A 12,481-nucleotide genomic window follows, 5' to 3' on the forward strand; every position below is an offset into this window, starting at 1 on the left:
AGGAAGTCCTCCTGAGCCTTCTGCCAGGAAGGCAGGGCCTTGCTCTTTCCCAATGGAGAAATGTTATCTTTGTATTATTGTAGCCAATTGCTTGGTTGGTGTCAGGGTACAGGCTCTGAGCCAGGAGTCAGGGTACAGGGGTGCTGCCCCCACCCCAAGTTACAGTCATGCTAGAGGACCAGAGGATAGGAGAATGTTCACAATGTTCACCACTATTAAGTGAAACGAGGGGTCGCAATGAGGAAGGAAATTCGTCTGTCTTAAAATAACGAATCCAGGGGCCAAAGGGGCGGCTCAGTGGCTATGAGCACTGACTGCTCTTGCAGAGGATTGGGGTTCAGTTGCCAGCACCCACATGGTGTCTCAAACTACCTGTAACTGTAGTTTGAGCAGACCCAACTCCTTCTCCTGACCTCCTTGGGCACCAGGCACACACATGATGCACATATGTACATAAGGGCAAAACACATACATAATAGAGAAATCTAATTTAAAATATATGTGATAATATATTCTAGTATAAATATATACTGACATGTAATATAATATAAATAAATCTAACATAAAGTGTATTTTAAAATATTTTTAAGTTCCACCTAGTGATGGGTATTTCTCAGGGGCTTATGTGTGCCTCGCTTTGGTCAGGGTCATAGATCAACAGCGAGAAGGAACCTTGTGCTGGATGATGATGAAGCCTGGGAATGTCTCTCTGTGACTCCCAGACTGCCAGAATCAGCAGAAGGGGTGTAGTCCCTTCACATTGCCTGCCTTACTGGTGAGCCAGCTCCAACAAGAGACCCTGCACAGTCTTCCCTGTGATGCATCCTACCGACGTCAATAGCCTATGAGATAAAGAGAGCAAAGCGCTCGTTCCTGACCCCAGACCACCCGGGGTCAGGCTTTCTAACCATAGAGCTCTGGAGAAGAGCAAGAGAAAATCATTCGAGTTCAGGACTCTCCCACCAACTCATTCACCCTAACATTAGGTTAAAACACTGGACAAGAGAGTGAGATTTTTAGGAGTTAGAAGGATCTAAAAGGTCTGTAGGAAAAATCAATTATTCAAAGTATTATAGAAATATACAGAGAAATAGACAAACAAAAAAATTTAACTGGGCACAAATTCTCACTTTTTCATGCTCACAAATTTCCGTAATAGAAAATGGAGTAAATTAATCGTGCCTAGTCTCTACTTTTTGGAAAGCCATATTGTGGGCCTGGAGAGATGAACTCAGCGGTTAAGAGCATGTACTGTTCTTGCCAAGGACCTGGGTTTGGTTCCCGGCACCCACATGGTGACTCACACCCCCCTGTAACTCAGTTCCATTGGATCCAGCACCCTCTTCTGCCCTCCTTAGAAATACACACATTTACGTATGTGGAGACAAAACACTCGTACACACAAAACAAATCTAAATTCTTTTAAAAAAAGAAAAGCAAAGTAGAATTTACAGTTCTACAACTAAGATGGCCCATAATTATTTACTGTAAATTGAAACTACCTAACGCCAGGTTTTAAATCCTATCAGCATTCTTCCTTCGGAAACCAGACAGGCTCCATCTCCTGTCCACAGCTCGGTTCTAAGCCATGTCATTTTGTAGAAATTTTAAGGCACTCATGTGGCCCTTATGTGGAAAGTGAACCTAGAGCCGTTTCTTATGTTTGCAGTGGGAAAGTTAGAGGACTGCATGGATGTGTTTGATAAAGCAAGCCGGGCTGGTGAGGAATAACCAGGCTACCTTCTAGTGATGTTCAACCTTCTTTCCCAACGCTGCGACCTCTTAATACAGTTCCTCACGTTGTGGTGACCCCCGACCCTAAAATGATTTTCGTTGTTACTTCATAACTGTAATTTTGCTACCGTTATGAACTGTAAAATAAATGACCTGATATGTAGATGGTCTTCCACAAACCCTGCGAAAGGGGTCATGACCCCTGAGTTGAGAACCACTGTAATCTAAGTCACCGCATGACCTTTCACAAGGACTTCCCCTGTTCTTTTTGTCTTGGCAGCTCACAGTTGCCTCAGTGTGGCAGGAAAAAGAAAACCCAGGTTTCCAGTTCTAATGTCTGAGGCCCCTACATCGCCTGGAGGACCAGAGCTGTGTGGTTAACCCCCATACCCAGGAGAAGCTGAGCCTGGTGGGAATATGCCTGTGTGGCATGTTTCGGCTCCTCCAGGCAGTGCCCTTCCAGGGAACCTTAAAGCCGGAGTATTTTGTATGCTATAGGATGAGTGAGGTTTATCTTGCTACCCAAGCTTCTGGGAACACATAACCTTTGACCTGTTTAGCAAAGCACCTGTAAGTACACGGATTCTGCCTAGGTTTTCTTTGTTGGGAGCAATGTCTCTGACCAGTGGGTTAAGGAGAGATGAGAGAGCCTCAATGGGTCCTCAGGACAGCCCCATCCCGGAGGCAGGCTGACCAACCCAAGGACTGGCATGTGCACAGAAATGTGCTCCTCTCATCTGATCAAGACAGCAGCGAGCTGCGTTCTGAAGAGTCTGAGGACTGCTGTGTCTGCTTCCTTTGAGCTCCGAACACACGCCTTCACAGAGCCGACCTGTCTGTCAGGTGCCACATCCGTCCCTGTGTCCCATGTAGTCCCCCACCCCATCCGTCCTCCGCAGCCTCTTGAGGTCCCAGGCCCCAGGCTAGGCACAGTTCCCTAAACAAGAACACATCACAGATCTACAACACCTTTTGAGAACCTGGCCATATTATCATAAGGTCATATTGGGCTCCCGAGACCCCCGATATTTTGTGCCCTCCTTCGGTGGACCCTTGTAACCGCAGGTTCTTAACTAAGGAAGAGAAAACATGGATTATGATTTCTTGGGTCTTAGAATTTGAAAAGTAAAAGAATAATTACGTCCCATTTGTGAATTCAGTTCTAATGGTGCTTGTGGCTGGGAGTCATAAGCACACACAGCCTGTTTTCATTCCATCTCAGCACTTTTGACTTGTCTTGACGGGGGTGGGGGATTTATTTTCATTTAAAAGGAAAGTCAATTGTATCCACACTTAAAAGAATTAGCAGCTACTTTATAAGTGACTTAAATGTCTTTTTCTTTTTAAATGAAGGCTTTTCAAGTGTGAGACTCAAATGCAAATACAGTGGTCCCTGTTGTGTGCTGTTCTCAATATATTTTCAGACTCGGTGTGTCTCTTAGGCTGAATTTTTTTTGATTGTTTGTTTTTACTTCAAACTTGGTGTGGACAGGCAAAATTCATGCTGAAGGGAAGCCTTGCCAATATGGAAGAAGAGAAAATGTGTATGTAGAGAATATATGTGTCTCTGATACCATAGAAAATGTGTGTGATGAGTGCAAAAAAAAAAAAAAACCCAAACATTTTAACCCTTAAAGCACGTGAGAACCGTATGGGGGTTTTCAGGCCCTCAACAGCTTTTCGGGTGTTCGATGCCACACACACACCGCGCGCACGGGCGTTTGTACTGTGCTTTCCAATGCGTTTCATTGCCGCACGCAGCACAGCTCATGCTCACTTTACGGTCGCCTTTGGATTGCATTTGGAGTTGACAGTTGTGTTTCATAACAATAAACAATTTTTAAACTGTTTTTAAAAATATCCCTCCCTCCCTCCTCCCTCTGAACATGTGCCACAGTAAAACACTGTCCCACGGAACAGTGTGTGTTGCTTTCTGTCTCCAGACTGGGAAATAACGCTGCTTGGCTGTTGGTCTGCTGTTCCTTTATGGGCTCCTGGCACGGGTCACGCATCGGATGTGACCCGCAATAACGTTCAGGCTCTCAGCTGCTCTTGTATTAGATTTCCACCACAACTCAGCTATACAATTCAGCCTCACATCCCAGGATCTGGGCTGGAGCCCAGTTGTCGGTACCAGATTTCAATCCCCAGAATAGAACTCTTTCTCCTGACTGCTCGTACATGTGGCAGCTTTGAAAACAATATTCTCGGTGCCAGAAAGGGAGACATTGAAGATGTATGTCAGGCTATCGTTAGCTGACGAGGTCAATGTGCAAGTGACTTACTGAGACCTTCAGTTCTCTTCCCGGTGCCCTTACCGTCTGCTTAGTCCTATGGGCAGCTGGCCCTTAGGAAAACAAACTAAGTCACTGCAGTCAGTTGTTTTCAAATTGTTAGGGTGAATGAAGAGTGTGAAAATATTGAAGACTCCCCTTACCCCCCAAAACCAACTCAAAACAAAGTAAGTATAGAGTTTATTTTCAACAAATGCCATAGCAGTGTTGGTCTATTATCACAAAACCCAGAAGTCCACAGACAGGAAAAAATTTACCCAGAATAATACAAAAAAAGGGGGGGGGGCGAGCGGTGACAGGGGGTGGGGATTCGGTGTAGAGTCTCGGTTTGATTACTGTCAATTATTTCCAAGAACCCTAAGTCCTCTCCCCACATTTCAGCTCCTAGGACGTTTTAGTAAGTGGATGTTGTGCTCTGCCTCCCGCCCCATTAATTATTTTTCATCACTTCTTCTATCCAATTGACGAAGCGTGAGACACGAACGTAGACGCCGGGCTTATTGGGGCGAGCACAGCCAAGACCCCAAGAAGTGACTCCTTGTAAAATGTACTTGTCCTTCTCGAAGCAAACAAGAGGTCCTCCACTGTCGCCCTAGACGGAGGAGGAAAGAGTGCGTGTGAGGATTGAGCTACGCCTTTCTACTATGGGATGTCGTCTTTGGTCTGGTTTCCTCTCCTGGCCCTGGGCCGTCAAGACGGGTCAACCCAAGTCCGTATCGGTCTGGTTTCTTACCTGGCAGCTGTCGGTGCCACCCGACAAGTTCCCGGCACAAAGCTCGGTGGGTTTGACCCTGCCGTTGAGATACTCGTACCGGTTGCACACCTTGTTTTCGATCACGGGCAGCTGGGCCTCCTTGAGAAGGCCAGCACCGAAAGTCCCTGTGAGGAACAGCAAAGGCGTGGTTAGAAGTCTAATACGGGCTCCCCAGGAAACGTCCAGAGGACAGAGTGGCAGTTCTAGAGCTCTCGTTTGTGCGGTCGGGTAGCTCAAGGATGCACCGCTAACACGTCTTAGCCTTTTGGGTTGTAAACGTTATACAAGATGTTATGTTCCCAAGACCTGCCATGGCATTGCCAACTTCTTCATGGTGTCGGGGCTTTGCCGTTCGTCCACATTGTGCTTCCAGTTTAAAACAAAAAAAAAAAACCCAAATACTTTTAATATACAGAGAGCTTTAAAAATGCAATTGCTACTGTTGTTGTTCTTCTGCAGGCTCCCTGTGCTTTCTTCACCACCTCTATAATATTGCTCCAGTTCAAATCCTGCCTCCCTCCTCATTATAGCGTAAGGATGGGGGTTAGGCCAGAGGACAACCTCAGGTGCTGTTCCTCAGGCACTGTCCACTTTCCTTTTGAGACAAGGTCTCTCTCTGGCCTAGAACTCACCATGGTGGCTAGGCTGACTGGCCAGCAAGCCCTAGCGATTTTCCCTGTCTTTACCTCCCCAGCACCAGGATTTCAGTGTGGGCCGCCATACCCAGATTCTTTGACTCGGGTTCTGGGAATCAAATGCTGTTTTCCAGATGGACATACTGAGACTTCTCCATAGATAATCCTATTTTCCAACTGGACAAGCCCCTTGCAAGTAAGCACTTTACCAATTGAGTTATCTCTTCAGCACCATAGGAATTTTGTGTGTGGGGGTGGGATGGGGGGATGTGTGTGTACAGTGTGTGTGGCATGGGGGGATGTGTATGTGTGTGCATGTGTGGTGTGTGTGTGGTGTGAGGGATGTGTGTGTACATGTGTGGTGTGTGTGTATGTGTGCATGCATGGGTGTGTGTGTGTGTGTTTGTGTGTGTGTGTGTGTGTGTGGTGTGGGGGGATATGTGTGCATGTATAGTGTGTGTGTATGAGTGTGTGTGTGTGTGTGTGTGTGTGGTGTGGGGCAAGTGTGAGAGGATGTGTGTGTGTGTGTACACGTGGTGTGTGTATGTGTGTGTGTGTGTGTGTGTGTGTGTGTGTGTGTGTGTGTAGGCCAAAGGTCAATCTCCAGTGTCATTCCTCGGAATGTTAGATACCTTATATTTTTTTGAGGCAGAGTCTCTCACTGGCCTGGAAATTGCTCAGTGGGCTATTCTGGATGGCTAGTGAGTCTAGGGATCCACGTGTTTCAACCTCCCTAGAACTGGTATTACAAATACAAACCACCAGGTCTGTGTTCATGGTTCTGGGGATCCAAACCAGGTCTTCATGCCTGCATGGCAAACACTTGACCGCCTGAGCCATTTCCCCAGCCCCTAGGCCATTTCAACGAGGCTCCCTTCACTCTGATGGCTTAATGGAGAGCAGCCGCCTAATGACCACGGGGTTCCTTTTGCCATGAGGGAAATGTTCTGGAAACACGACGATGGCCGCACAACATCGTGAATGAACTACGGGCATTTCAAACAGTCCATTTTATGTTGCGTATGTTTATGGCCTCCTCAAACCATAAAAAATAACTATCTTTTACTAAGAATTAACTGTTCCAGGAACAAGCTGGTGGTATAGTACAAATTCATTTAATTCTTGCACTAGTTCCAGGAAGCGGGTACTTCTATGATTCTTGATATGCAGTGAGGGAAATGAGGCTTAGTGTGGTCGTAGTGTTTACCTGGAACTTGGGGCTATGAGGTCAGTGCCCACGTCCTTCTTTACTGTGTTCTTTGCCCCCCTCCTGCTCACAAAGGCTCCACATCTCTATCCCTACAGTTTATTATCATCCATCGGATTTTCTTAAGTCTCAGATGTGATATACACATATTTATGGTCAGATTACTTTCTAGACTGCTATGACAGTACAAAAAAAAAAACACTAAAAAACATCAGCCCTTAACAACCTTATGAGTGTCCACATTGCACTATTATTAAAATACTGTAACTTTTAAAAAGTGGGCTAATGTGGTAGGTACTAAATCGTTCTGGTCATTCTCTAATTTCTGTTTCCTTGGTAATTAAGGGGAGGGGGAGTCCGTCCCCTTACTTGTTTTATGAGTTTTATTTATTTTTTCCTTTGTATGAAAGCTGCTGCTTTTGTGGGCCAGGCTGAGACTGCACCCTTGCAGATCCACCAGAAGTGCTGCTGTCCGGATGGACCCACCCAGCCGGGACTTCTCAGCGATTCTGCCCAGGACCCAGCTTCCCAATTTGCAAGAGTTTTGTAGCATACCTTTGTTTTGCTAGCATGGAGCAGTCAAGAAATAATGGACAGTCCCTTCCCCAGACACTGTGACTAGACTTGTCTTGGGTTCAGAAAATGTGTAATCTGTCTGGTGATTGAAAGAGCTAGAAGAGACTTAAGGGCGTGGGACCAGATGGGACACGGCTTGAACTAAGTGCAGGAATGGGGGCAGTGCCCCTCTCACAATAGCTGGCTGAATGTGACTCTGTTGAGGAGTCACTGCTCTTGTTCACTTTTTGAACCCTGAGAAATCCACCGAAGTTTATGTGGTCCATGAAGTTATGCTGCCATCAGGTGGCCAAAGTCAAGAAGGCATCTTGTAAGTGGCCTAGGGCAGAAGTTCTGTTGGGAGGGCCCACTAGGCTAAGTCTAGCAGAAGCAGGACCTCTGAAAATCAGAAGGACATCAGAGGGGCCAACCTGGGTGAGTCCTCAGCCTCCACACCAAGTCAGCACTGGATATAAAAACCTGATCAAGTCCAAGACACGAAGTGAAGAGAGGGAGAATTCCGATCTAAGAAACTAAGAGCACTGATTGACTTGATGTCATTATTGATGTGGAGAGAAATTGGTGAGCGAGCTGGAGTCACGTGACTCATCTCAGTCCAGGTTACTATCCTAAGAATCATTTTCTCAGTAGATGTGTCATAGGACCAGAAATGATGGAGAGCTTAGTATGGGATGGTGTCAGAAATCTATGGTGGGGTAGGAAGAAAGGTGAATGGGCTTGGGGAATCAGGCGTGGCTGAGTTCAACGCTCTGGGGAAGTAATGATGATAATAGTGATGGTGGAGGTGATAATGGTGACCAGGATGACTGTGATGGTGGTACTGATGGTGAGGTGGACATGTTGATGGTGATAGAGATGACTGTGATGGCAGAGATGTCAATGATGATGGTGATGTGACGGAGCCCCAGGTGGTGAAGGAGTGGTGTTGATAGCAATGAGGATACTGATGATGAAGTGGGAATGTTGATGGTGGTGTTGTCATGGTGATGATCTGTGGTGATGGCAGAGAGAGTGATGGCGGTGATGGTGAAATAGAAACGTTGCCGATGATGGTGACGGTAGTAATTGTAACAGTGATACTGATGTCGAGGTGGGGTTGTTGACGATAGCTATGGCGGTGGTAATAGTGGTGGTGATGAAGGTGATAACGATGCTGAGCCAAGGATACCTCGACAGTGGTGGTAATGATGACAATGGAGGTTATGGTAGTAGTGGTGATGATGATAGTGATGATGGCGTCTTAATTATACCATAGTAGTAATACCCACAATGACCTTATAAAGTAGTACACATGGGGACACAGATGCTCACAGAAGTTAGCTAACTTCCCAGTGTCACAGGGACACCGAGCTAGAACTTACTACCAGATACTTGGGAGTTTGGGTCCATCTTCAACCAAGATACTTTCCTGTCGCCATGCCGTAACAGACCACACTGAAACCATAAACCAAAAGAAATATTCCTTCCTTTTGATCACTGAGCTACCCCTCCCTTACCCTTCCATAGGCCTGTTGAGGGACCTACTCTTTCTTCCTTCTGGGTATGAATGGGCCATACTCCCAGCTCTAGAGCAGACCATGTAGCATAGATCTGAGCCAGGCAGGCATAACTGGTTCAGAAGTGGCTCATGACTGGAGTCTGAACTTTTCAAGCTAGGCAGGCTATTGTTGCCACTGTGAGAAAAGTGGCATCCTTTATTCCCAATGACAGAGCCACAATAACTCAGCATGTGCAGCCACAGGGAAGGCGTTCCCGTGTGACCAGAGTCTGAGGCTTGGTCCATCACAAAAGCCAACCAACTTTCTAGATCACTAGGAATTTCCTTCAGTTTGCCTAAATCAATTTGAGTTGGATTTTCTGTCACCTTGTGTGGAAGAGTCGCATTGGATACAACTGTGCTCCATCTTCAAGAGTGGCATCTATGATGCACGGAACACGAGCGACACTTTATTCACTTCCTCACTGGTTCCCCCACCACAGCCCTCCAGCATGTTCTCAGCCTAGGCGACCGTGAGTGGGATGTCCCTGATTATCCGCAACTGTGATCGGAAACCTGGGCTCCTCTCCAGGTCTCTGCAGCCAGGAACAAGCCTGTGTCCCTGCTGTGTGACCCCTTGTCTCTGAACATGGCAAGACACGAAGAGCCACCTAGCACTCCCTTGCGGGGGCACATCAGCTACCCAGATTCCCCTTCTTCGACCTCAGCGCTGCAGAATCAGAAGTGTGGTAAGGGAGACTGGAAATCAGTGAAATAGGGGAAGCCAAGTTTGGGATGATCTAGACTAGGAGTTCTGCTTGTGTGTGTGTTTGTTTTCAAGCCACAAAATCTTTCTTTGAAAGGAAGACTTCTCCAGAGGACAGAGCCAGCACACTCCTCAATACTCTTGAGAGGGAGACGGTGTTTGTAAGGTGTTCTTACTGTTCCCACAGTTGAAGCAGCTTGCTGTATCTAGTTATCATTAGGCATATGTAAAAAGAGAAAGAGGAGTCCCCCACGGAAGTACAGATTCTGATAGCCGAGCCTGCACAGAGGTTTCTTTCCAGCCCTGACCCCATCAGCTTTATCTAGACATCTAGGGCCTTTCTCTTCTCCCCAAACTGCCGGGCTGTCCCCTCCCTAACTACCTCTCACACACATTATGTGAGTATTGGGGGAGACAACTAGTTTAGCTACAATTTTTGTTGTTATTGTGTTACACCATATTTGAGAGCTCAAAATAGTAAAGCCACATGAAAAGTGCAGGCTAGTGGGCAGGCTGTGCTAAAGCCCTCTCCCCCCAGGAAGGGACATTTGTACTGCAGCTGTAGGTTAAAGGTCTGAGGGGCAGTCCCTCTCCTACTCACATCTTGGTGACTGATTACGGAGATGTAGCAAGAGCCCAGACAAATCCAGAAAGGGACTGGACCACACACATTCCCATGCAGGACTCGGTACAACTTGCTCCAAATTGTTCCCTTTGTCATACAGTCTGTTGGTCAAAGCCAGTGTATCTCACCTTGAGTTTCTCCCCAGCCAGTGATGTAGCAAAGTGTCCGGTCAGCAACCACGTAATTTGCAGATGGCAGACAAGCTGGAATGACTTTATCGGTGATGATGGCGGGACTGAAAGGCAAGCATCGAATGTTACATCAGCTGCTCTGCTGGAGGCCTCCACCCTTCACCTGCAGATCACCCACAGCCTAGTGTCGCCTGCCTCAGTGTCCCCCACATTCTCTGAGCTGATATGTCTTCATTTCATCGACGCAGAACAATAGAAAATCCTTCATTCTCACACTGCCCTACAGTGTATTATGAGCTAAATGATCAGTTGTGGGAGAGTATCTATGCTTATGCATATGTGTCCACGCAGGTTCCAGACACACATTTGTGCATTTGCGGATAGAGGCCAGAGGATAGAGGCCAGAGGTTGATGTCGGGAGTCTTCCTCAACTGCTCATCATTTCGTTTTTTGAGACAGGGTCTTCCACTGAACCTGGTGGTCACTGAGCTAGTAAGAATGGCTGCAGTGAGCTCTAGGGATCCTCCTGCCTCTGCCTCCCCAGTGCTGGGTTGACAGGTGCACACCTTCATGCCAAGCTTTTGACATGATGCTAGAGATTTGAGTGTGGGCCTCATGCTTGTGTGGCCAGCACTTTACCGACTGGTCAGCCCTGCCCCATGTTTTATGACTTACTGTTTAAGATGGTGCCATCCTGTGGATGGCCCATCTAGATGCCACGCAGCTACACTAAAACCAAGAGGTATTTGGCCAGAACAAGTTGCTCCATCTCCTCATCAGTTAAAAATGATTAAAATGGTTATAGAAATCCAGGCAAATGGTATACAGCAAGTGAGAAAGGAAGCAAAATGGCTCTGTTTCCAAGGAACCTGCACCTACATAGAGTTTCATGGATTCATAAGCGTTCTAACTTTGGTCTCTTCAGACCTTAGTGAGTTCAAGAGGAAAAATGACTGGGAATGAGAAATGTCGTTTTCATAGAGAATCCACATTGTCTCCAGCTTTTCCTCTCAGAATGACCAAAACAGACCCAACCATCTCTCAGGGATGTCAGTCACAGGCTCCTTTACAGGACACCAAAGACCTTAGGCCCTCAGGCTGTAAGGTGTGGTAAGAATACAGTAAAACCCAAACACACATCAGGCTGTCAGAGAACAGGATCCTCCTCCTTGTTGAATTACTTGTTGAGCCATTGAATCACCCTGAAATCTGACAGGGCCACCAGGACAGGACGGGTCATTTGGTGGGGTGCAATGCAAGGTTCTGGGGAACGTGAGGGAGATGAGCTGCTTCCTAGAGTCATGCCCCTTCTTCCCTTCTCGTGCATCAAAATGCCCCAAGACATCACCTCTCAGTTTACAGCCCAGAAACATTGCCCTGTGTTTAAGACCAGACCTCCCCCTCAGGAGGTTGCACTGGCTGGACCAGCCCCTGTCTCTTCCAGAATCATCTCCCTGTCATCTGGAACCCATTGGGCACAGCTAATGTGCTCCGCGTGCCTGCTGCCTGTCCCAATTGAGTACTTCTCAAAATAGCTGTTTGTGAGCTGTGTCCATGGGGACCTGTTTCCAAACATTCCTAACTCTATGGCACAAGCCCGATCACCCAGTGTCAGGCTTAAAAAAAAAAAAAAAAAAAAAAAAAAAAAAAAAAAAAAAAAAAAAAAAAACACGCATTTCAGTAGGGAAAATAGGCCCAAAGGAAAGAACAGTGGTAGAACTTGTGTTTGTGAATTGTGTCTTGTTCCATTCTTCTTTCCTGTGTGGGCCTGTTTGTTTGAATATATGTGTGTGCGCACACGTGCATGGGGTACCAGCTGAGACCAGAAGAGGGTGTTAGACTCAGGTGGTTAGATTCAGAAGAGGGTGAAGTTCTGGGTGGTTGCGATCTACCTGATGCTGGGAACCAAACTCTAGGCCTCTGAAAAGGCAGCAGGCCCTCCTAAGTGTTGAGCCATCTCTCCAGCCCCACAATATTTGTGGGGTTTTACTTTTGTTGTTGTTTTGGCTTTGGTTTCTGGTTTATTGGGACAAGGTCTCTTTACATATCCCTGGCTGTCCTGGATCTCTCTCTGTAGACCAGGCTGGCCTCAACCCCATAGAGATCTGCCTGCCTCCGCCTCCCAAGTGCTGGGATCAAAGGCGTGTGCCACCATGCCAGGCATGTGATTGTAGTTTTTTAAAGTGCTTTAAGATACATGATCTCATTTGATTCTCTCAGCACATTATGTCAAGAGGACCTTTGTCAGCCTGGGGTAACTGATGGTGAATGCATATTAGCTG

At 46.8% G+C, this 12,481-nt stretch overlaps 2 protein-coding genes across 2 annotated transcripts in view; one reads left to right on the forward strand and one right to left on the reverse strand.

The window, feature by feature from the left end:
* Slc22a3 (solute carrier family 22 member 3) overlaps window positions 1–3,164 on the forward strand; it is a 94,425-nt gene extending 91,261 nt beyond the window's left edge. Inside the window, exon 11 of the mRNA XM_006978025.4 lies at window positions 2,015–3,164. Within this exon, the coding sequence (XP_006978087.2) occupies window positions 2,015–2,075 (61 nt within the window). The 3' untranslated portion in view covers window positions 2,076–3,164. The remainder of the gene's footprint in view (window positions 1–2,014) is intronic.
* A 1,029-nt stretch (window positions 3,165–4,193) lies between these two features.
* The window catches only part of Plg (plasminogen), a 40,274-nt gene continuing 31,986 nt past the window's right edge, over window positions 4,194–12,481 (reverse strand). Inside the window, exons 17-19 of the mRNA XM_006978024.4 lie at window positions 10,197–10,303; window positions 4,762–4,907; window positions 4,194–4,620 (exon numbers count right to left, since the gene is read on the reverse strand). Coding sequence (XP_006978086.2) covers window positions 4,459–4,620; window positions 4,762–4,907; window positions 10,197–10,303 — 415 coding nt within the window. The 3' untranslated portion in view covers window positions 4,194–4,458. The remainder of the gene's footprint in view (window positions 4,621–4,761; window positions 4,908–10,196; window positions 10,304–12,481) is intronic.

Source organism: Peromyscus maniculatus, chromosome 16 (assembly GCF_049852395.1).
Source record: "Peromyscus maniculatus bairdii isolate BWxNUB_F1_BW_parent chromosome 16, HU_Pman_BW_mat_3.1, whole genome shotgun sequence".
NCBI lineage: Eukaryota > Metazoa > Chordata > Mammalia > Rodentia > Cricetidae > Peromyscus > Peromyscus maniculatus.